Below are 24491 nucleotides of genomic sequence, written 5' to 3'. Positions count from 1 at the left end.
GGTATATGAGTTGTAGCCACATTTCCTTGGCTTGTGTTTTTGCATTTTAGTTGTCTAACTCTGGCTAGAAAGATCTTTGCTTCTATACTAGTGATTTAGTGAACCAAGCCTTGGGTACACATTTTTTTCTTCCTCCTAGGAAATTCCAGGTCCTCTTAGGATGGCACTGGATGCCAAGATGCTCTGGAAGAATAAGGAGGACCATGATTCTGATATACCCCCTTTAGGAAAGGATGTTTATGTACAAGGTCTGACCCCAGCTAGTGTAAGGGAGTAAAGACTCAATATTTTTAGTATTATTTTTGTCTTTCTATTTTTTAAACAGTCCCTGGGCCCAAATTTTGTTTTCCAGAAGAATTTGAACACTCAAAGGGGTGGAAGGTGACAACACCCAGCTAATCTCCTTGCTGGGACTGGATCGCAAATGTCTTGACTCTTACCCTGATTTCCATCATTGTCACTTGTTTCCTTTTTCCTTTTCTATTGAAGTGTGATTACACACAGTAAAATACACAGAAATTAAGTGTACAGTTGGATGAGTCTTAACAAATACACGTACCCCTATAACCTACCCCCATATTGAGATGTAGAGCATTTCTCTTCCCCCAGAAAGTCCCCTCATGTGTTTATCGAATTGATCCCGCTCCCCACCACAGACAACTGCTGTTTTCATTTCTATACCCATAGATGAGTTTTGTCTGATTTTTATTGTTTTAAAACTTATGATTCATTTCCTTGCAGAGAGGTAACAAAATTTAGAACAAAATTCTCTTTTGATTCTGTTTTGATCTCTTTTTAAAAGCCACTTGTAGGATCATTCATCTATTCCTGCCTCCCAGCCCCAGCAGAATTATTCTTTAATGTTGTTGTAGGCATACAGCCCTCTGGAGAAATATATATATTGTTGATCCTGGAATATCTAAGGTGAAATGCCTATATATTGATGTACAAAGGGATTTTTTTTGGTTTGGATTCATTTTTATTTTTTCCAAATGCCCTGGATGAAAGAGTCTAGATAAATAGAAAGAATTTAGAACCAGCAGAGAGAACTTGAAGGAAATGGATCCAAATGAATTGCCACCCTTTGCATATGGCTGCACTCATTCACTAACAGTTGTTGTTATATGATAGTGATTGTGAATAATGATGGATTATATGAAAATGCGCAGAGCACTGTGGGATTTCATAGGTTTATGAAGAAAAAAATATATATATATATATTTAAAATTATACTTTAAGTTCTGGGATACATGTGCAGAATTTGCAGGTTTGTTACATAGGTATACACCTGCCATGGTGGTTTTCTACACCCATCAACCCATCATCTACTTTAGGTATTTCTCCTAATGCTGTCCCTCCCCTATCCCCCCACCCCCTGACAGGCCCTGGTGTGTGATGTTCCCCTCCCTGTGTCCATGTGTTCTCATTGTTCAGCTCCCATTTATGAGTGAGAACATGCAGTGTTTTGTTTTCTGTTCCTGTGTTAGTTTGCTGAGAATGCTGGTTTCCAACTTCATCCATGTCCCTGCAAAGGACATGAACTCATTCTTTTTAATGACTGCATAGTATCCCATGGTGTATATGTGCCACATTTTCTTTATCCAGTCTATCATTGATGAGCATTTGCGTTGGTTCCAAGTCTTTGCTATTGTGAATAGTGCTGCAATAAACACGTGTGCATGTGTCTTTATAGTAGGATGATTTATAATCCTTTGGGTATATACCCAGTAATGGGATTGCTGGGTCAAATGGTATTTCTGGTTCTAGATCCTTAAGGAATTGCCACACTGTCTTCCACAATGGTTGAACTAATTTACACTCCCACCAACAATGTAAAAGCATTTATTTCTATTTCTCCACATCCTCTCCAGCATCTGTTGTTTCCTGACTTTTTAATGATTGCCATTCTTTTTTTTTTTTTCAAAATGGAGTCTCACTCTGTTGACCAGGCTGTAGTGCAGTGGCGCGATCTTGACTCACTGCAAACTCTGCCTCCCAGGTTCAAGCAATTCTGTGCCTCAGCCTCCTGAGTAGCTGGGATTACAGAGGCCTGCCACCACACCCGGCTAATTTTTTTTTAAATATTTTTCGTACAGACAGGGTTTCACCATCTTGGCCAGGTTGGTATTGAACTCCTGACCTCGTGATCCACCTGCTTCGGCCTCCCAATGATCGCCATTCTAACTGGCGTGAGATGGTATCTCATTGTGGTTTTGATTTGCATTTCTCTAATGACCAGTGATGATGAGCTTTTATTCATATGTTTCTTGGCTGCATAAATGTCTTGTTTTGAGAAGTGTCTGTTCATATCCTTTGTCCACTTTTTGATTTTTTTTTTGTAAATTTGTTTAAGTTCCTTGTAGATTCTGGATATTAGCCCTTTGTCAGTTGGATAGATTGCAAAAATTTTCTTCCATTCTGTAGGTTGCCTGTTCACTCTAATGATAATTTCTTTTGCTGTGCAGAAGCTTGTTAGTTTAATTAGATCCCATTTGTCAATTTTGGCTTTTGTTGCCATTGCTTTTGGTGTTTTAGTCATGAAGTCTTTGCCCATGCCTATGTCCTGAATGGTATTGCCTAGGTTTTCTTTAGAATTTTTATGATTTTAGGTCTTATGTTTAAGTCTTTAATCCATCTTGACTTAATTTTTGTATAAGGTGTAAGGAAGGGGTCCAGTTTCAGTTTTCTACATATGGCTAGCCAGTGTTCCCAACACCATTTATTAAATAGGGAATCCTTTCCTCATTGCTTGTTTTTGTCAGGTTTGTCAAAGATCAGATGGTTGTAGATGTGTGGTGTTATTTTTGAGGCCTCTGTTCTGTTCCATTGGTCTATATCTCTGTTTTGGTACCAGTACCATGCTGTTTTGGTTACTGTAAACTTGTAGTATAGTTTGAAGTCAGGTAGTGTGATGCCTCCAGCTTTATTCTTTTTGCTTAGGATTGTCTTGGCTATACGAGCTCTTTTTTGGTTCTATATAAAATGTAAAGTAGTTTTTTCTAATTCTGTGAAGAAAGTCAATGGTAGCTTGATGGAGATGGCATTGAATCTATAAATTACTTTGGGCAGTATGGCCATTTTTATGATATTGATTCTTCTATCTATGAACATGGAATGTTTTTCCATTTGTTTGTGTCCTCCCTTATTTCCTTGAGCAGTGGTTTGTAGTTCTTGAAGAGATCCTTCACATCCCTTATAAGTTGTATTCCTAGGTATTTTATTCTCTTTGTACCAATTGTGAATGGGAGTTCACTCATGATTTGGCTGTCTGTCTATTATTGGTGTATAGGAATGCTTGTGATTTTTGCACATCGATTTTGTACCCTGAGACTTTGCTGAAGTTGCTTATCAGCTTAAGGAGATTTTGGGCTGAGATGATGGAGTTTTCTAAATATACAATCATGTCATCTGCAAACAGAGACAATTCGACTTCCTCTCTTCTTATTTGAATACCCTTTATTTCTTTCTCTTGCCCTGGCCAGAACTTCCAATACTATGTTGAATAGGAGTGGTGAGAGAGGGCATCCTTGTCTTGTGCCAGTTTTCAAAGGGAATGCTTCCAGCTTTTGCCCATTCAGTATGATATTGGCTGTGGGTTTGTCATAAATAGCTCTTATTATTTTGAGATACGTTCCATCAATACCTAGTTTATGGAGACTTTTTAGCATGAAGGGGTGTTGAATTTTATTGAAGGCCTTTTCTGCATCTATTGAGATAATCATGTGGTTTTTGTCATTGGTTCTGTTTATATGATGGGTTACATTTACTGATTTGCATATGTTGAACCAGCCTTGCATCCCAGGGAGGAAGCTGACTTGATCTTGGTGGATAAGCTTTTTCATGTGCTGCTGAATTTGGTTTGCCAGTATTTTATTGAGGATTTTCGCATCGATCTTCATCAGGGATATTGGCCTGAAATTTCCCTTTTTTGTTGTTGTTGTTGTTGTTGTGTCTCTGCCAGGTTTTGGTATCAGGATGATGCTGGCCTCATAAAATGAGTTAGGGAGGAGTGCCTCTTTTTCTATTGTTTGGAATAGTTTCAGAAGGAATGGTACCAGCTCCTCTTTGTACCTCTGGTAGAATTTGGCTGTGAATCCATCTGGTCCTGGGCTGTTTTTGGTTGGTAGGCTATTAATTACTGCCTCAATTTCAGAACTTGTTATTGGTTGGTCTATTCAGGGATTTGACTTCTTCCTGGGTTAGTCTTGGGAGGGTGTATGTGTCCAGGAATTTATCTATTTCTTCTAGATTTTCTGCGTAGAGGTGTTTATAATATTCTCTGATGGTAGTTTGTATTTCTGTGGAATCAGTGGTGATATCCTGTTTATCGTTTTTTATTGTGTCCATTTGATTCTTCTCACTTTTTTTCTTTATTAGTCTGGCTAGCAGTCTATCTATTTTGTTGATCTTTTCAAAAAACCACCTCCTGGATTCTTTGATTTTTTGAAGGGTTTTTTGTGTCTCTATCTCCTTCAGTTCCACTCTGATCTTAGTTATTTTTTGCCTTCTGCTAGCTTTTGAATTTATTTGCTCTTGCTTCTCTAGTTCTTTTAATTGTGATGTTAGTGTGTTGATTTTAGATCTTTCTCACTTTCTCCTTTGGGCATTTAGTGCTTATAAGCACTAAATTTATAAATTTGCCTCTAAACACTGCTTTAGTTGTGTCCCAGAGATTCTGGTATGTTGTGTCTTTGTTGTCGTTTGTTTCAAAGAACTTATTTATTTCTGCCTTAATTTTGTTATTTATCCAGTAGTCATTCAGGAGCAGGTTGTTCAGTTTCCATGCAATTGTGCGGTTTTGAGTGAGTTTCTTAATCCTGAGTTCTAAGTTGATTGCTCTGTGGTGTGAGAGACTGTTTGTTATGATTTCCGTTCTTTTGCGTTTGCTGAGGAGTGTTTTACTTCCCATTATGTGGTCAACTTTAGAATAAATGTGATGTGGTGCTGAGAAGAATGTATACTCTGTTGATTTGGGGCGGAGAGTTCTGTAGATGTCTATTAGGTCCACTTGGTCCAGAGCTGAGTTCAAGTCCTGAATATCCTTGTTAATTTTCTGTCTCGTTGATCTGTCTAATATTGACAGTGGGGTGTTAAAGTCTTTCATTATTATTGTGTGGGAGTCTAAATCTCTCTGTAGGTCTCTAAGGACTTGCTTTATGAATCTGGGTTCTCCTGTATTGGGTGCATATATATTTAGTATAGTTGGCTCTTCTTGTTGCATTGATCACTTTACCATTATGAAATGCCCTTCTTTGTCTTTTTTGATCTTTGTTGGTTTAAAGTCTGTTTTATCAGAGACTAGGATAGAAACCCCTGCTTTTTTTTGCTTTCCATTTTTTTGGTAAATATTCCTCCCTCCCTTTATTTTGAGCTTATGTGTGTCTTTGCATGTGAGATGGGTCTCCTGAATACAGCACACTGATGTGTCTTGACACTTTATCCAATTTGCCAGTCTGTGTCTTTTAACTGGGACATTTAGCCTGTTTACATTTAAGGTTAATATTGTTATGTGTGAATTTGATCCTGTCATTATGATGCTAGCTGATTATTTTGCCCATTAATTGATGCAGTTTCTTCATAGCGTCAATGGTCTTTATAATTTGGTATGTTTTTGCAGCAGCTGGTACTGATTTTTCCTTTCCACATTTAGTGCTTCCTTCAGGAGCTCTTGTAAGGCAGGCCTGGTGATGACAAAATCTTTCAGCATTTGCTTATCTGTAAAGGATTTTATTTCCCCCTTGCTTGTGAAGCTTAGTTTGGCTGGATATGAAATTCTGGGTTGAAAATTCTTTTCTTTAAGGATGTTGAATATTGGCCCCCACTCTCTTGTGGCTTGTAGGGTTTCTGCAGAGAGGTCTGCTGTTAGTCTGATGGGCTTCCCTTTGTGGGTAACCCGACCTTTCTCTCTGGCTGCCCTTGACACTTTTTCCTTCATTTCAACCTTGGTGAATCTGACAATTATGTGTCTTGGGGTTGCTCTTCTTGAGGAGTATCTTTGTGGTTTCCTCTGTATTTCCTAAATTTGAATGTTGGCCTGTCTTGCTAGGTTGGGGAAGTTCTCCTGGATAATATGCTGAAGTGTGTTTTCCAACTTGGTTCCATTCTCCCTGTCAATTTCAGGTATACCAATCAAACATAGGTTTGGTCTTTTCACATAGTCCCGTATTTCTTGGAGGTTTTGTTTGTTCCTTTTCATTCTTTCTTCTCTAATCGTGTCTTCACGCTTTATTTCATTAAGTTGATCTTCCATCTCTGATATCCTTTCTTCTGCTTAATCGATTCAGCTATTGATACTTGTGTATGCTTCACAAAGCTCTCGTGCTGTGTTTTTCAGCTCCATCAGGTCATTTATGTTCTTCTCTAAACTGGTTATTCTAGTTAGCAATTCCTCTAACCTTTTTTCAAGGTTCTTAGCTTCCTTGCATTGGGTTAGAACATGCTCCTTTAGCTCAGAGGAGTTAGTTATTACCCACCTTCTGAAGCCTACTTCTGTCAATTCATCAAACTCATTCTCCGTCCAGTTTTGTTCTCTTGCTGGCGAGGAGTTGTGATCCTTTGGAGGAGAAGAGGTGTTCTGGTTTTTGGAATTTTCAGCCTTTTTGTGCTGGTTTTTCTTCATCTTTGTGGATTTATCTACCTTTGGTCTTTGATGTTGTTGACCTTCGGATGGAGTTTTCATTTGGACATCCTTTTTGTTGATGTTGATGCTATTCCTTTCTGTTTGTTAGTTTTCCTTCTAATAGTCAGGCTTCTCTGCTGCAGGTCTGCTGGAGTTTCCTGGAAGTCCAATCCAGACCTTGTTTGCCTTGGTATCACCAGTGGAGGCTGCAGAACAGCAAAGATTGCTACCTGTTCCTTCCTCTGGAAGCTTCGTCCCAGAGGGGCACCCTCCAGATGCCAGTCGGAGGTCTCCTTTAAGAGGTGTCAACCCCTGCTGGGAGGTGTCTCCTAGCAGGAGGCACAGGGGTCAGGGACACACTTGAGGAGGCAATCTGTCCTTTAGCAGAGCTCCAGCACTGTGCTGGGAGGTCTGCTGCTCTCTTTAGAGCTGGCAGGAGGAACGTTTAAGTCTGCTGAAGCTGTGCCCACAGCCACCTCTTCCCCCATGTGCTGTGTCCCAGGAAGATGGAAGTTTTATCTATAAGCCTGTGACTGGGGCTGCCACCTTTCTTTCATAGATGCCTGACCCAGAGAGGAGGAATCTAGAGAGGTAGTCTGGCTACAAAATCATTGCTGAGCTGTGGTGGACTCCGCCCAGTTACAACTTCCTGGCAGCTTTGTTTACACTGTGAGGGGAAAACCGCCTACACAAGCCTCAGTAATGGGGGACGCCCCTCCCCCCACCAAGCTCCAGCGTCCCAGATCGACTTCAGACTGCTGTGCTGGCAGCGAGAATTTCAAGCTATTGGTCTTAGCTTGCTGGGGGGATCCACTGAGCTAGACCACTTGGCTCCCTGGCTTCCACCTCCTTTCCAGGGGAGTGAGCAGTTCTGTCTCACTGGTGTTCCAGGCGCCACTGGGGTATGAAAAAAAAAAAAACTGCAGCTAGCTTGGTGTCTGCCCAAACAGCTGCCCAGTTTTGTGCTTGAAACCTAGGGCCCTGGTGGTGTAGGCACCTGAGGGAATCTCCTGGTCTGAGGGTTGCAAAGACCATGGGAAAAGCATAGTATCTGGGCCAGAGTACACTGTTCCTCACAGCGCGGTCCCTCACGGCTTCCCTTGGCTAGGGGAGGGAGTTCCCTGACCCCTTGTGCTTCCCAGGTGAGGCGATGCCCCACCCTGCTTCTGCTCGCCCTCCGTGGGCTGCACCTACTGTCTAAGCAGTCCCAATGAGATGAGCCGGATACCTCAGTTGGAAATGCAGAAATCACCCTCCTTTTGCATTGATCTCGCTGGGAGCTGCAGACCAGAGCTGTTCCTATTCGGCCATCTTGCCAGCCACCCCCAGAAAAAGATCTTTTGTGCCAGGAATTGAGAATAAATACCAAGAACAGCTAAGAAATGTTTCAAATAATTTCCTTTCAGAGTGGGAACATCATTTTAGCATTTATTCCCTCAGGGAGAAAATTCTTCAATAAATATAGAAATCTTTGGGAAATTAGGAGTTTAATAAGAGGCTTCTATATTGACTTTCATACATTTACTTCTGCAGTGTTTGCTGTCTTGAACTGTAAAGTTAAAATTAAACAATTTAACTTAGACTGAAAAGAATCCCAATGGTATATTATCAATAATGCTTTTCTTAGAGGCCTCATAATGCCAAAGAAACATTTTTCAATTGATTGAAATAGTGGTCCCATAATTTCATTTAAATATCAGGGATAAGACTGAAGAGTCTTTGGAATGCCATCATGTCTCCCCACTGTCTTGGGTTAAGACTGCACCTAGACTGCCCTCGACAGATAGAAATTTCAAAAATTTACAAAAAGATTGTATAACCTGATTTGGGATAACATCTCCCTTGTCAGTGTGCACTTCCTTATATAACAGTCCTATTTGGTTACATCAGGTGAAATGGGGGCAGTTTTACTCCACGACAGGGCTGCGAAAGTGCAAATAGAGGGAAGAGTTGCATCAAGAAGACTATGGAACTAACTAGTGGTTCCTGGGACAGAGGACAGCCGAGGCAGAGGCTCTGCAGACCTTAAGACCTTCTCCATTTGCTGTGCTCCTGTTTCTCCGGGGCATTCTTATCCTTGATACCTAAAGCTTCTTGAGCTAAAATAAAACAGTGAATATATTTCTTCCCTTTTACCTTCACAAAAATCTTTGAATGAGTAAGAATTATGTACACATATGAATTTCCCAGTGAAAAGACAAATTATGTTTTTGGTTGAGATATAATTAATATGGAGTCAAACATATAAATCTTAAGTATATAGGTCAACAAGTTTTGTAAAATGTGTGCAATTGAGTAACCAACACAAAAATCGAGATGTAGAATATTTTTACCACCTCAGAAAGTTCCTTTCTCCCCCTTTCTGGTCAAATTCCCTACCCAGAGGCAATTACTGTTCTGATTTCTGTCACCGTAGATTAGTTTTGTCTGTTCTTAAATAAGAATTTTAAATCTTTTTGAAAAGTCAGTTTTAAAAAATATTAAAGAAGTATAGTTTTTTTCTTTTTTTAATCTTTTTTTTTTTTTTTTTTTTTTTTTGACAGAGTATTGCTCTGTCGCCCAGGCTGGAGTGCAGTGACACAATCTCAGCTCACTGCAACCTCTGCCTCCCAGGTTCAAGGGATCCTCCTGCCTCAGCCTCCTGAGTAGCTGGGATTACTGGCACCTGCCGCCGGACCTGGCTAAACTTTTTTGCATTTTTAGTAGAGACAGCCAGGCTGGTCTCAAACTCCTGGCCTCAAGTGATCGACCCACTGTGGCCTCCCAAGGTGCTGAGATTACAGGTGTGAGCCACCCCGCCTGGCCAGAAGTATAGTTTAGTGTATTAATGTTTAATATGAAAAACTTCCTCAAACTTGTTTGTCTCTATTCTTTTTTTTTTTTTGAGATGGAGTCTCACTCTGTCGCCTGGGCTGGAGTGCAGTGGCGCGATCTCTGCTCACTGCAAGCTCCACCTACCGGGTTCACACCATTCTCCTGCCTCAGCCTCCCGAGTAGCTGGGACTACAGGTGCCTGCCACCACGCCCGGCTAATTTTTTGTATTTTTAGTAGAGACGGGGTTTCACCGTGTTAGTCAGGATGGTCTCGATCTCCTGACCTCGTGATCCACCTGCCTCAGCCTCCCAAAGTGCTGGGATTACAGGCGTGAGCCACCGCGCCCGGCCAGTTCTTAAGGTTAAAACTGGTTATAGATGTGTATGTATCTATGTCATAGTTGAAATTAAAAACAAAATCCCAGAATAATCTGTAGAAAAAGATATCTTTTTTGTTTTCTTTTCTTTTCTTTTTTTTTTTCGAAATGGAGTCTCACTCTGTTGAACAGGCTGTAGTGCAGTGGTGTGAACATGGCTCACTGCAGCCTTGACCTCCTGGGGTCAAGCAATTCTCCCATCTCAGCCTCCCAAGTAGCTGGGACTATAGGCGTGTGACACCACATCTGCCTAATTTTTTTTTTTTTTTTAAGAGTTGTGTTTTTGCCATGTTGCCCAGGCTGGTCTTGAACTCCTGAACTCAAGCAGTCTTCCCTCCTTGGCCTCCCAAAATGCTGGGATTACAGGCATCAGCCACCGTGCCTGACCAAAAATATATCTTTATATATTTGTCACTTGATTGTGTATATCTTAGAAGTGATTATGCAAACCCTGCAACTATTATTGACATTTTCTCCATTTGCAGGTTGTAGAACACGTAGAGCCCTTACGTCCCTACGAATCCCTCGACACCCTGAAACAGTTCCTCCAGTATCATGGCAAGATTTTGTGTTTCTTCTGCCTGTGGGATGACTCAGTCTCAATGTTTGGAGACCGTAGAGAACTCATCCTGCATTACTTCTTGTGTGATGATACTATTGAAATCAAAGAATTGCTTCCACACAACTCAGGCCGAGATGCTCTAAAAATGTTCCTCCGGAGGAGTAAGCTACCCAAGGTGAGCAGTGGATATAACCACTTTCTGAATTTGCTTGTGGGTCAAGAGACTAGTCACTGTTTGGAATGTTGTGTGTTATGACTGTATGATGATAGTAACCATGCACTAGTGCAGGTATTTAGAAAACTTTCATTTTGTGCCCTCTATTAATATACATCTGTGAAAGTAATACAGAGAATATGATCAATTAGAGTTGGAACATTGAAGTTAAGGCAAGTAAAGGAAAAAAGTCAAATGTAAGAAAAAGCACCTATTCATCATTGAGTTCACATCCAGTTTTATGAAACTAAATGACTCCTTAGTAAAAGAATTGCTTGTGGCTTTGGACAGGGCACTGCAGACTACTGAAGAGAGCCCATGGTTTGGTCTGGGTTGTGAATACAAACACACACTTATACACGTGCACCTACATGTGCATGTACACATGCACTCACAAACATACACATGCAAGTTTACAAACCAAAGTGCCTTTTCTGAATGTAGCAACTAGTCACCAACTAGCCACTAGCTAGTGGCAGTGATGACTTTTGCATTTTATTTCATATTAAAAAGAGTTGTCAGATTGATTTCTACAAATATTTATGGCCATTTGAGAGCTCATGTAATTTGGGTGCAGCAGAAACAGCCCAGACCTGGATTAGAGTTGTGAGTCTGCCCCTTAATAGCTGTGTTACCTTGGGCAAATCACTTAACCTCTTTGAGCTTATTTCCCCATCTTTAAAATGTCATAACATAGTAAAAAAAAAAAAAACAAAAAAACACCATCTAAGGACCTGTAAACACCTATAAGGACACTTAAGAACATAAAGGCTTTTTCAAAAGCTCTATGTTATATTTTCTTTCTTATTTGGATAAAGTGTCTTCTTAGTGCACATGAAAAGGTTACCATAATGCTAATTTCCAAGGCAAATAACTGCTGGCCATTCAGTCCTCACCGGGAGACTTTCCCAGATTCTCTGAGCCCACTGCTGGAAGCCCTACTGCGTTTGCTTGGAGGCAGGAGAGGCACAATTTGTCCCAGAGGGAGCCCTGGGATACCCATAGCAGGCAACCAGGAGGTGCCAGAAAAACCTGTTTTTAGAATGGCTTTGAAAAATAGGCTAAATATAAAATAATAATGACATACCTGACATTTACAGTGTGCCAACATTAGTTAATTCATTTTATTCATTCATTCAACAAATATTCATTGAGTGCCACCTCTATACCAGCCCTGGGGTTATAGTAAGAAAGGGAATGGATTAAATCCTACCACATCTTGTTTTGATTTTGTCTTCCAGAATTGCCCACCTAGAGTCTATCAACCAGGCCAGATAACAGATCGAGCAGTTCTCAATTCATATGGTGACTTTATAAAGAACCAAGCGGATAGCTACCTGTTCGATAGATATAAGGGAAGGAACCTCATATTTTATTACCTGTTTCTAGTGTGACTTCTTTGGAACCTGAACAGTGGGGCGAGTTACGTACTCTTCTCTTGTGAGATTGTGAATGAAATCGATGAATACATAAATGTATGCATTGTACTGCTATTTATCAGTAATAAACATGCTGAAATGTCTATATAAATATATGCAATGCATTGCAGTTTGTAAGTATAATACTACAGTGCTAAAATAATACTTTAGAATATTAACATCAACTGGTTGCTTTTTTATTTGATTTTTAAAATTTAGTTATTAAAGATTGAAGTTTTATTTTTAATTTCCTTTTTTTCTCTGGGAAGGGGTTCCTGGTTCTTTGGAGGGTCCATGGTGCCAATGCTATGTTCCTTTGTCCTTTTTAGCTAGGAAAAGTAGACCAAGAGTTTTACAAAGATAGTGACCTGTCCCTAGGAGTCACCATCAATGTGTGGGGAAGAAAAGTGCTCCTTTATGACTGTGATGAATTTACGAAGTCTTATTATAAGTCTAAATATGGAATTGGTAAGTGATACATATGTCAATTAAAAATATTTTTTAAATTAAATTGTTTGTTCCCTAATTAAGATTTTACTTTGGAATTTCAAATGCTAGGCTCATAATAGCTACCACTTATTGTGCATTTGCTATCTTCCAGCCGTTTGTTGTCTTATATATTCCTAACAATTCTCTATGGATAGGCTCATTATCCCCATTTTAGAGGTGAAAAAAACCGAGGCTTAAAGGGGGCTCATTTGTCCAAGGTTATACAGTGAGCAAAGAGTGAGCCAAGATTTGAACTTGTCTGCCTGATGCCAGGGGGGGTAAATGTTTTGGTTTAGCAATCAAAATGGAAATCTGAATGCTTTTCTTTTCACTTACTTCTTCTTACCACAATGGATATACCTAATTGAGTTATTGAGGGAATTCTCTTCTGCTAGTTTGCTCTACCTTTCCTGGTGAGGCTCAGCCAGGTTTTAAGCTTCTCTCTTCTCAGATATTAACTCCATTCCAGTAAGGTTAGTTCAGTTCAGAATGAAAATGAGCGATTGATTAAGCACCTACTATATGTAGGTCACTGTAGTAGACTTGGGAGATAGAGTTGTGTAAGAGGTTTCTAGGCTGGAAGGGGAACTGAGACCTGCAGCATGTGACACCGTGTTATGAGTGTCTTGGAAGCTGGCGGAGGATGTGACGTGAAACCTAAAGCATAAACCCTCATTTGTTAAACTCCCCTCTACCTGAGGCTCCAGGTACCTGCTGCTGCTAGGAATTGATGGGACTTGCTGACCTCCCAGTTTGGGACTGGAGTTGGGATAGTGGGTACTTAGTCCTGTACTTCTTTCTGAACCTTGGAGTATTCATATGAACACACTTCCCCAAGGGGCGAGATGGAAGCCAAGTGCAACCGCAGCTTCTTGAAAGACAAGGTGCGTTGTCACTAGAATGAGATGAAGCCATGTTATGTGTCTTGTTGTCCGCATTGTGTAGTATTCCTGGCCTTCTGGGAATCTTTATATTGTGAGAGAAGGCACATCAAGTACACAAGGGGGTTAGAGTGAAAAAGGCTTACAGTTTTACTCTTAGGTTCATTAGGGGAATTTGTTGCACTGCATCTGCATGCCAGATTAGTCAAAATGTATGGGCCCTACTGGGGCCAAATTGGTGGCCTCTTTTTATTTTATTTTCTAAAATTAGTCCCCTTCAGTGGACACAGTTGGGCATATTTGCCTTGGGGACTGTGGACAAGAAGCAGCCAGGAATGTGCAGGTGGCAGCTGCTATAGAGAAGCTGCTGGTGGCCCCTAGACTGTGGGAAAAGAATTTGGCCTTTAATAAATGTAGATGCCTGTTTGGAATCCGTCTTTAGTGTAGAATGAAAATTTAAATGTATATATCAAGATGAGTCACCAAAAACCGTAACTTACACCTGATGATTACCTTAATATAAAGGATGTGGTGTTCCAAAGCATTATATGATTCCTTAAACATAAAGTCTAACTTTTGGTTGATGCTTGTCTGTCAGCTTGGTGAGAATATGAAAGTTGCATTTGGGAAAATGAATGTCCTACTGGTGGGACTTAGTATATTGTTAGGGTCTTAACAGCTTCTCTAGAAAATTTTTCGAGGCAGTGTGAATTCCCTGGTGTGCTCCAAATTGAGCCATCCTGGGTAAATGTATCAGCTTCAGATGTCCTATGGTCCATTTCAGTCAAGTCCTTGTGCTAATTTCTTTCTGTTCACTTCTTTTGTTCACTCTGTGGACTAATTGTATTATGTAAAAAAAAAAAAAGTCTGTGCCTCTAAAGCTAATATAACATGAGCATTATGCATTTAAACAGAAAATTATGCAAATGCAAAATTATGATGCATTTCATAGTCACACTGACTTTTTATATTTCTCATAACATATGTTAAAATATCCCATTTAACAGACACTATTATTACACAACATTTCTTGAGTTACAACAGTGTACTTAATGTAAGTAAAGACTAGAAATTATATCTATGATAAGGTGGAGGGGAGAATGAATCAGTGTTCTCTGATAATCTTTGCATTTGCTTTTCCTGATTTTTTGGTAAGGTTAAATTAATATCCTTAATGTTACTTAGATACAGTTATTTCTGCCATTTTAATTTTATTTATAGTTCATCTGGTCTCAGCAATGTTTTAAATTGACCAAATTACATGCGTTATGTTTTGGTATCCTTAAAACCCAAACCAGGACAAAGTCCCATCAATCATTGTGGTTCTGTCAATAATTGTGGTCACATTTCCTCCTTTGTCAATAATTGTGTTCAGTAGAAAACCTGGGTATCTCCACTGTGCAGCACGCAGGAAGGATCTGACAAGCAGCAGCAACACAGCTAGGGGCGTCTCTAGCAGGAAGTCAGGGGAGATTTCTAATGCAGTACGCCACCTTGGTGCTTTAGTACCTTCTCCTGTGTAATGACACCCCAACATATTTTGGGGGAGAAAAAAATGGCAGACAAAGAGAAGGAGTTGGCCACAGTCCCAAGAAAGGTACATGGATAACCTTTCTATTTATGTAGAAGTGGAGGGCTTGCTAAAATTCCAAGAGACATTTGAGCTCCTGTGTAAAACTCAATCTCTTAAGATGATTCCTTCATACATTTAAGGATTCTAAGGAGAAGGTGATTCCATAGATTTCTTCTCTTTAATAGTGCAGTGTGACCCCCTCCATCAGGCAGTTTGGCCATCCTGCTGGCCCTGGCTTGCCTGCCAGGCTGTAGCATGTCACTCCCTCATTATTTTATGTGAATGAACACGGTCCAGCAGATGGAGGTCTGTTGATCTTTCCTATAGCATGAAGGTTGAAAAAGGCTCTAGGGGTTCCAGCAGGTGTTTCTTTCACTAAAAGGACAGGGATCAAATGTAAACTGTTCTTACGTAGGAATTTCTGCTTTAGGTTATTATTTGTCTCTCAGTGGACTTTCTTATTTTTTCTTAGTGGCTGGGACAATGAAACTAGTAACAAGATTGTTCATTCTCGTTGCTTTTGAACACTTATTGGGTTATGCTTAGATTCAACAAAAATCTTAAAGCACCTTTAATTTTGTGGAGTCATTTCTGGCCATCTCTGAATTTTTAGGAACAGCAGGACATTTAAGATGAGTGTTTAATGATTATTTGAGTGAATTGGACACTTAAAATTGCACCAATAGGATAGAATTGGCTTCTGGTCTCATCACATGGCCCTGATGGACCTAACAATTTTGTTTCTTTTGCTTCCCCTATGAAATGAAGATGGTTGAGATGGGAGGATTCTTAAAGATTTTATAGCTCTAACATGATGTGATTCACGAATTTAGGTTTCATTGAAATCATTTGACGTGGGTATTGAATACAAGCACAAGTGGATTTACCTTGAAGCTAATGAAGCATAATCTTTAGAGGTCTTCCTTTCCAGGGGTCCCAATCCAAGGCCCTGGCCTAACTTTGTCTTAGTAATTTGACATTCTTTGCCTAGAAGAGCTTTGCCCAAATTATTTAAGCTTCCAGCCTCCCAAAACCTGTATTCATCTCTAGGCTACTGGAACATAAGCAGTGAACGTTGAGGTAACTGAAGGCTTTTCCCAGTAGTCTTTCCCACTGAGATGGTGAATAGAAAATCACCACGAAGAAGCATTAAGACTCCTTTGTAATATGTATCATCTGTCTGCCAATTTGTTGGAATCTAGTCAACCATGGATGGGAATTCGATATATATATGTTTTGACAAGTCACTTGGAATTAGAGGAATCAGATAATTAAAAGACATATCTGTCTCAGGATCTAGCAGAATGCCAACTTGAGACATTGGGGAAGATGCTTTGTACAAAAATGTATACTTTTTCATTTATTCAATGAATATTTTTGAACACCTAAAACACGCAGGATGCTGGGATGATGGAAAACCAAAGTGAGGAAACTTGTCATTCAGCTGTGAGTCCAGAGCTTTGTGAACGTATGCAAATTACCCAGATAAATGGGATTTAAAGTTGGATCTTGAGCCAGAGTTTCCAAAAAGATGTATGTGGTGGTATAAAAGTCAGGCATGATGGAGAGGAAAAGTTCTCAGCTTTTATACACTAGATGGCACTGTGGGTGCAGAGGAAAGCTCTAAATTGGTTCTTTTGTTACTTAATCTGTTGCAAAAATTATATGGTTGAGAAAACAACAGTGTGTTATAAGCCCTGTAGTTCTAGGGGGAAGTGTAGAATGCAGTCCTAATTACTTTGAGATTCAATATGTGTCCTCTTTTGGTTAGACTGCTTAGATTGGTATGTAGAGTTGTATGTATATGTCTCCTGTTGAAAGAAACTGCTCAGGCCCAGATTTTTAAATAATCACATAGAGCTCTCCTGCCATGGCTATGATGTTCTTCCTGAAATGAAAGACCAAACAGTGGTGCGTTAGATGTAATGGTTAGCAATGATAGAGTCTACCGCAATTCTGCCCAATTCCAAGATTTGAACTCTCCTCTTTATTTCCAAGACTTTTCTTTAATCACCATAAAAATAGCAATAGTTGAAGCTCACAAGTCATTTCTGTACTGGCAGACTGGCTCCCCCCTTTCACTGAGTCACCTTTATAAACATGTCTGCTGTAAGCAGTCTCTGTTAGGATGTAACAATACTCTTTTGGGGATTGTTTTTGGGGAAATTTCACACAAAGGCTGCTAGGAAGTCTAAGGACATATGAAAGCTGAAAATGTTTTCAACAAGAGTTAGAAATGGCCTCAAGCCCTTAGCCTTTTGATCATCAGTTAAAAAACAAAACAAAACAAAACAAAAACCAAACAACCACCTTAATATTAAGAGTTAGGTTGTCTTGGATGAAAAATTGATCTCCATTTTCTCTTCTGGAGGTGTGCACTAAAATTTGTACTCTTCCTCTATGGGAACTTTGACAGTGGAAAAGGAAATATTTGCTTATGTAGAACTCCTTTCATACATGATTGAAAACACCTATGTCATACTGAAGCCTGGGGAAGAAGTAGAAAATAGATTCTGTGGGAGTTTGTTTTGTTTTGTTTTAGGAAAGATGTGGCATCTTTTTTTGCCATTTATGTTGGGGACAAACACAGTGACTTGGATAGACCAGGTCAATATGTTCCTTGCTCTGGAGAGCACGGTTGCTTCTGAGATTGTACAGCCTCGCAAATGAGTACCTGAAAGCTCCTAGGCTATTACAAATATGTTACCAGCTCTCTCTCCACCTCTCTTTCCTCACAGATGATAAGTATATAAATAAAATCAACAGTATTTACCGCGTAGCACTCCCTTGGAGAGAGTAGGCAGTTGGCTATTTTAAAAGTTTTTTCTTTTTCTGTTTTGTTTGTTCGCTTCATTGCATTTGAGTGCAATTGTAGTCTTTTCTTGGGCTTAACAAAAGCTACCTGGGGCCATGGCTGGTGAGAGGAAAGTTCTGTTTTGGTGTTTGTTTTTGAACTACATAGGGAAGTACTATGACCTGGAGTTGCTTTGGAGGCAATGGAGAGTACTCAAATAGAGGGTGCAGTAGGAGGAGATGGTGGATGGGGAAGGATAAAGGTGAATAGTCAGGAGTAAGTCCTGTTTGGAAAAGAATTTTATTAGTGAGTGTTGACTGAGATAGGAGAGGGCTAAATTACAGGTTAAAATGTGGAACGAGTGGCATAAAGTTTCAAGTTTGAATTTTCATATTATTGGAAAAATCAGAGGAGAACAAAAAATATTCAGAAGTGGGAATGTGATGACAAAATATAAACGTTTACTTATTTGACATAGATTCTTTTTTTTTTAACTTTTGAACCAATGGTGATTATTAAGTGAGTTCCATGGTTTTTGTAAACATGATTGAAAAGTACTCTCACAGGATTTTGCTGTGTTTTGTTTGAAAGAGTTTAAAATAGTCTACAAAGATCTCCATGTTCATCTTGAAAACATAACAAACCTTTCAAAACAGCCATAATCAGGGCAAAAAAAATATTGATGTTTTGTTTGCCTTTGTTTTGTTCTAGAGAACTTTACCTCAGTTTCATGCAAGCCTCCTTCTCCTCCTCCAAAAATAGAAAGGAAATTTCCACCTTACAACGGTTTTGGTTCTGAAGAGGATTCTCTCCGTAACTGCATAGACCTCAAGCCCACACCTCGTCGGAGGAACTTCAAGAAGTTTATGGAAAAAGACAGGTGCTTGAGGGAACCATGATTTTAGTCTGATCTTTCCCAAATGTGTTTGGGGTTTATAACATAGTTCTCATGACGAAACAGATGTCACGCAGCTCATCTAATTGCAAGTCCAGGGAGACATTATTATAGGCTTTTAATGAGGTTGATTAACATGCACGTATTAACAGGTTCTTACTTGAGTGCTTATTTTAATAAGTATCATCTGGAGGCCCCTAAAGTAATATTATCTCTAGTCTATGTTGCCTTTCCATATCTATCTATATATCTGTCTCCCGAAAATAGGAAAGATGTAGAGTAGGAGTTAGCAAGCTCTTTCTTAAAGGGTCAGATAGGAAATATTTTTGGCCTTGTGGGCCATACGGTGTCTGTCACAACCACTCAGATCTGCCTTTGTAGCGTGAAAGCACCACAGACAGAATGTAAATGATTGTGTGACTGTGTTCCAATAAGACTTTTTTTATGGACACTGACATTCAAGTTTCATGTAATTTTTACATATCACAAAATATTACTCTTATTTTGATTTTGCCAACCGTTTCAAAATGTAAAAACCATTCTTATCTCAAAAGTCATATAAAAACAGGTGGCCTGGTAGATTTGGCTCACTGACTGTGGTTTGCCAACCCCTGCTATAGAGATTTCAAGGATTTATACGTGTTTTTAAAAATGTTATTTGGTGATTAATGTTGTTTTCTCTTGAGAGGTTGGTTGAGTTCAGTAACCATAGATTTCTCACTTGGCTGAATATAATTTTAAATGATGGACTTTCAGAAGTATTCCTAATAGACATGGAGAAAAACCTGCCTGTAAATCATGCATATAGAATGTAGACACTGCCCTCGGCTACTTTTTGCTTCTGCAGGGAGAGCAGGCCCTGGAGAAAGAAGTCAGGGGAAAAGTGGTGGGGAAACATTGTAGATGCTTAAATAGGATGTGGGCTAAGGGTTACAGTCCTGTGTGAGGGAAATAATGGATCAGGAGATTCTGGGGAGAAGCAGTGATAAAGGGAATGTGGTAAGTCTAGGAGAAGGAGAAGAAAAAGACATCCTGGATTTCATAAAATTGACTGGGGTCAGGTGCTGTTGTAGCACATTTGAAGGAGAGAGAACAGTAGTTATGTTGTATCTATAAAAGTGGTAAAAATTGATTAAGAATTATATAGAATGTCTTAAAGTCTGCCTTTGCTATGACATGATGTCCTTTGTCTTTCTAGAAATAATCTTTTAAGGATTTTAGGGTTCTATTTTTAAGTTTTAGATTTGATGCTTCTCAGGAGTGGTCCCTGTACTTTTTAGAAATGCTAATTATTGTGTCTCCCCCACCCCCAGACTGACTGAGATAGAAGCTCTGGGGAAGGGGCCCAACGTTCTGAATTTTCTCAAGTCTTCCAGTGGATTCTGAGACACACCAGTGTTTGAGAACCACTGATTTTTATCACATAAGAGGGTCGCCAGCTTATACTCTGTCCTCCCTTATCGAGAACAGTGTTTAGGTGAGGTTCCAGGGTAGGACTTTTGATGGCTAACTGATGTTTTTAAGGACAGCCACCCGAAGGAGGTGGGCAGGAAGAATGTCCCTATTGTAAAAGGAGAGGGAATTTTTCTTATAAGTAAACAAGATGAAATATTATCCAGGGTGTTGCTTCTGGAACCCAGGGGAAAACCGTTCTTTGTGAGTAGTTGACTTAGTCCCTCTTTCTGTCTACACTGGGTAAATTTGCCCACAGAACACTGACTGTAGGTGGTATTCCATGTTCTTGTCATGTTGTCATGGCTGGAGAATGGTAGTATAGGCACAAATGTCTCTCATTTTGTTCTTTCTGTCCACTGCTCAATCTGTGCCAGGAATACACTTTCCTCAAGCTCTTCTCACACAGGGACCATGTTTCCATAGTAACTAGCACATTCAGCTGGAGACTTATAGATGAGTTTGAATAACCCAAGGTTTTAAAACTGTAAGAACCTAAGGAAGATGATTTCACAAAGCATACAAAGAATAGTTTTTTAAAATACAAATAAACTGTGAATTGAGACATGGAATTGTACATGACACATTGATTATATATATATTGCTATTAAAAATGTACTTGGTGCTATTGTTATGAGGTTAATGCTGATCTATGAGTCATTGGAGGGAATAGTTTCAGATTAAAGCATATGAGCTTTTGATGGATATAAAGATCTTCTTTATTATCTGGGTAGATATCACTGCGGTAGCCTGCTGGGCAGATTGTCTAGTCTGAGGAGGGAGAACCAGGATAATATCTTTCTTGCTGCACCAGGCTGAATTAGTTACTCTGTTCTTTGTGTGCCCACAGTACCCTGTTGATTATATTTCTAATAATAATATTACTACTATTACTGATTACTCATAATAAGCCATTAGTGGTTACTATGTGCTATGTTACAATACTTAATCTAATTTAATCATCAAATCCTTGGAAAGTAGATAATGTTATTGTACCCATTTTTTACATGAGAAAACTGAGGCTCAGAGAGGCCATACAACTTCCTCAAGGTGACACAGCTAATTTTTAGCTGAACTAGGAACTGAACCCAGGGAAATCTGACTTCTGGAATTTACCTGTCTTTCGACAGAACCTATACATATAACAGTGCATCTTAATGACTTGTTTATGTAATTTGTGGGCTCCTCTTAGACCAAGAGCTCCTTGAGGGCAGGGGCCAGCTTTATTGCTTCCATAAGAGTTAGTGCTGGCTATATATTTGGGGATCAATAGTTTGTCTAAGAAGAGAAGGAATGGATGAAGAAGTGAGCAAATAGAATAAATGTTCACTCATCCAGTTCTTAATCATGGATAGAAGAGACAGATGACTTCTCACCAGGAGGGTTATTATACCAGACTTGTGCCAGTCATAACCATATAGCATCCAAAAATTCATGGTTTAATCTTCATCTCTGTCTTGTTACATATATTGTCCATCTGCTGTCCCCATCAGTCATTTTTTTCCTTCTTTTAAAAATGTTTCCCCATTAATAAAAATAAGCCTTCATGTGTCTTCCAACCATAAGACTCTATAGCTCTAGATATATTTGAGGTTTTTAGTAGGTGTATAGCCCTGGATGAGCCGTTCATTATCTTAGTGAATAACTAGTTCTTGAATCCCTGCTGTGTGCCAAGCAGTGTTCTGGGTGTTTGTGATACATCAGTGAACAAAATAGACACCAAGGCCTGCCATCGTGGAACTTATATTCTAGTTCTGGGAGGTGGACCATCAATTAATACATAAGTAAATTATGAAGTATTTACAAGATGTTAAGTACTGTGAAAAAAATAAAGAAGGTATTAAGTTGCTGTGGAAAGAATAAAGGCAGATTGGGAGTATGGGGCTGAGGAACATTCCTGGTTGCAATTTTAAATAGTGTGGTCTTGATGGACTTTACTGAGGAGAGGAAATGTGCTCCAGGCAAAAGGAACAGTCGGTGTAAAGGCCCTGAGCAAGAAGTGTGCTTGGGATGTGCAAGGAGCATCCGGGAGGCCGACATGGATGGAGTAGATGAGTAAAGAGCAGAGCACACAGAGAGGAGATGAGAGTGTATGGGGGACTGGGTACACAGGGCTCTACAGACTGTTTAAGGATGCTTTTGACTTTGAGTGATAAGGGGGCCATTAGAAAATTTGAGCAGAGAAGTGACTTGAGCTGATTTTCTTCTTAAAAGAATCATTCCAGTGTAGTGTTGAGAGCAGACTATAGATGGCAGTGGTGGAAATTAAGACTGGGTAAGAAGCTACTGCAGTAGTCCAAGAGAAAAGTTTTGGTGGCTCAGATCTGGGTGAGCGCAGTGGAAGTGATGAAATTAATTAGTGGATCCTGGAATTATTTTGAGGGTAGGGCCAGTGGGATTCCCTGACAAACTGGATATGAAGTATGAAAGAAGTGAGGAGTTAAGATGACTCTCAAGATTTGGGCTTGAGCAACTGGAAGGGTGGAGTTGCCATCTACTGAGATGAGAAAGACTGGAGATAGGGTAGGTTTAGGGACAAGAGTAGAAGTTCAGTTTTAGAACCAGTTAAGTTTGGGATGTCTATTAGATATCAAGTGGCAATACCAAGTAGGCAGTTGGATACATGTGTGAGTATAGGGTTCAGAAGATAGGTGAATGTGGATGCCATCAGCATGTAGATGGTATTTAAAGCCATGATACCAAATTGTATTAAAGCCTTGAGATTGGATGAGATCACCAAGGGAGTGAATATACCTAGAGCAGAGCATGACCAAGGAATAAACTCTGGAACATCCCCAATTAGGAGCTTGGGGAAAAAAGGAGGAACCAACAAAGGAGACTAAAAAGGAGCAAACAAGGAGGTAGGAGCAAAACCAAGAGAATGCTGGATCCCGGAAGCCAGTGAAGCAAGAGTAACACTGAAGGAGTGATCATTTGTGCCAATTGCTGCTGATTGGTTAAGTTAGATAGGCACAAAAAATTAAGCATTGGAATTGGCACCGTGGAGATCATTGTTGACCTCTACAAGAGCAGTTTAGGTAGAGCAAACCTAATGGAAATGGATTCAAGAGAAAACGGGAGAAGAATTTGAGGTAATGATTTTAGATAACTCTGGGCTGTATGTAGAAAAAGTTAAGACATGGCTTCTGGACCTAGGAACTTATAATTTGTTTGGGGACAACGGGAATAAACACATTTTTAAAACAACCATCCAAGAGTACAAGTCTATATAGAGCTAAATTGGGTGTGGCCTTACAGTTGATGCAGGAGGTATAAGTAAGTGGTCAGCTGGAGCATTGTGATAAAAAAGAATATTCTGGGAAGTTTGAGAAGTAGTTATTAGGGAAATATCTGAAAACATTTGCAGTGCTTCTCAAAGTATGCCCAGGGGACCACCTTATCAGAATCTTCTGGGGTGCTTATTAATAATGCAGGTTTCTGGAGATGTGAGCTAACTACTGAATCCCCCCACATCTCTGGGGATTGGACTCTGGATTCTATATATTTAACAAGCTCCCCAGGTGGCTTTTATATATAATAAACTTTGTGAACTGCTATTCTAAAAGTTTTATTGAGTAGATTATATTCTCAATTGATGAGATCTCCAGAACACTAGATTTAGGTGAAAAAAAAAGGCATATTGAACGTGTGAAAAACCCACACTGAACATGTACACTTATAAATTATAAGAAGTTAAATTTACAGTAATACTCCTTTTCCTGAAGTTAGACCTTCCTCAGTTGTTTCAGTGATATTTCTAGTATCTGAAATGTTATGGCTTTCTTGTGTGAGAGGGGCTACCAAATCTATTTGTTACATATAAATCCAATTATGTACCAGAGAAGATGGTTGACAAGGCATAGCTTCCCCCCACACTATATGAGGTCTGTCTGAAGCCTGGAAACTGGGTACAGAGAAAACAGCCATGCAGACCTGGCTGCTTTGCTCAGGCTGTTCTGGGGTGAGCCTTCCAAACTGCTGCACACCGTCTCACATGGGGCCTCAAGCCTAGGAATCTTGGTGCTATCCTTTTTCAGCCCGGATTCTTGTACAGCCTGAGAAAGGAGCAGAGAAAAGCACTTGTTGCCTCTGCAAATCAGAAATACTTGGTTTATTTTTTAAATCACTGTGAACACAAGGAAAGAATGATTTTCAGTATAGGAGACCCTGCAAGGGAAGACTTCTCTGCTTAGAGTTGTGACAGAGGACATGGTTTATTCTCCTGTGTACCTCCCTGGGGTAATGATTTTAGTTATCAAAGACCTCTCCAAGGGTTTACTGTTTCTTACAAAGTCCACCTTTCACTAGCGGATATCCACAGACATGCTTCTGCTACAGACCATAAATCAATTTCTTCAGTGACCAGGCAATCAACTTTGGTAACTTTTAATTCTATAATTTGA

General features: G+C 39.7%; 1 protein-coding gene across 1 annotated transcript in view; it reads left to right on the top strand.

The window, feature by feature from the left end:
* The window catches only part of EFHC2 (EF-hand domain containing 2), a 198236-nt gene that overhangs the window by 83351 nt on the left and 90394 nt on the right, over positions 1 to 24491 (top strand). The window contains exons 5-8 of the mRNA XM_004064037.5: positions 10296 to 10547; positions 11828 to 11939; positions 12332 to 12472; positions 18453 to 18621. Of these exons, the coding sequence (XP_004064085.1) occupies positions 10296 to 10547; positions 11828 to 11939; positions 12332 to 12472; positions 18453 to 18621 (674 nt within the window). The remainder of the gene's footprint in view (positions 1 to 10295; positions 10548 to 11827; positions 11940 to 12331; positions 12473 to 18452; positions 18622 to 24491) is intronic.

The sequence above is a fragment of the Gorilla gorilla genome, chromosome X (genome assembly GCF_029281585.2).
Source record: "Gorilla gorilla gorilla isolate KB3781 chromosome X, NHGRI_mGorGor1-v2.1_pri, whole genome shotgun sequence".
NCBI classification, from domain to species: domain Eukaryota; kingdom Metazoa; phylum Chordata; class Mammalia; order Primates; family Hominidae; genus Gorilla; species Gorilla gorilla.
This window is presented reverse-complemented; position numbering and strand designations above follow the sequence as displayed.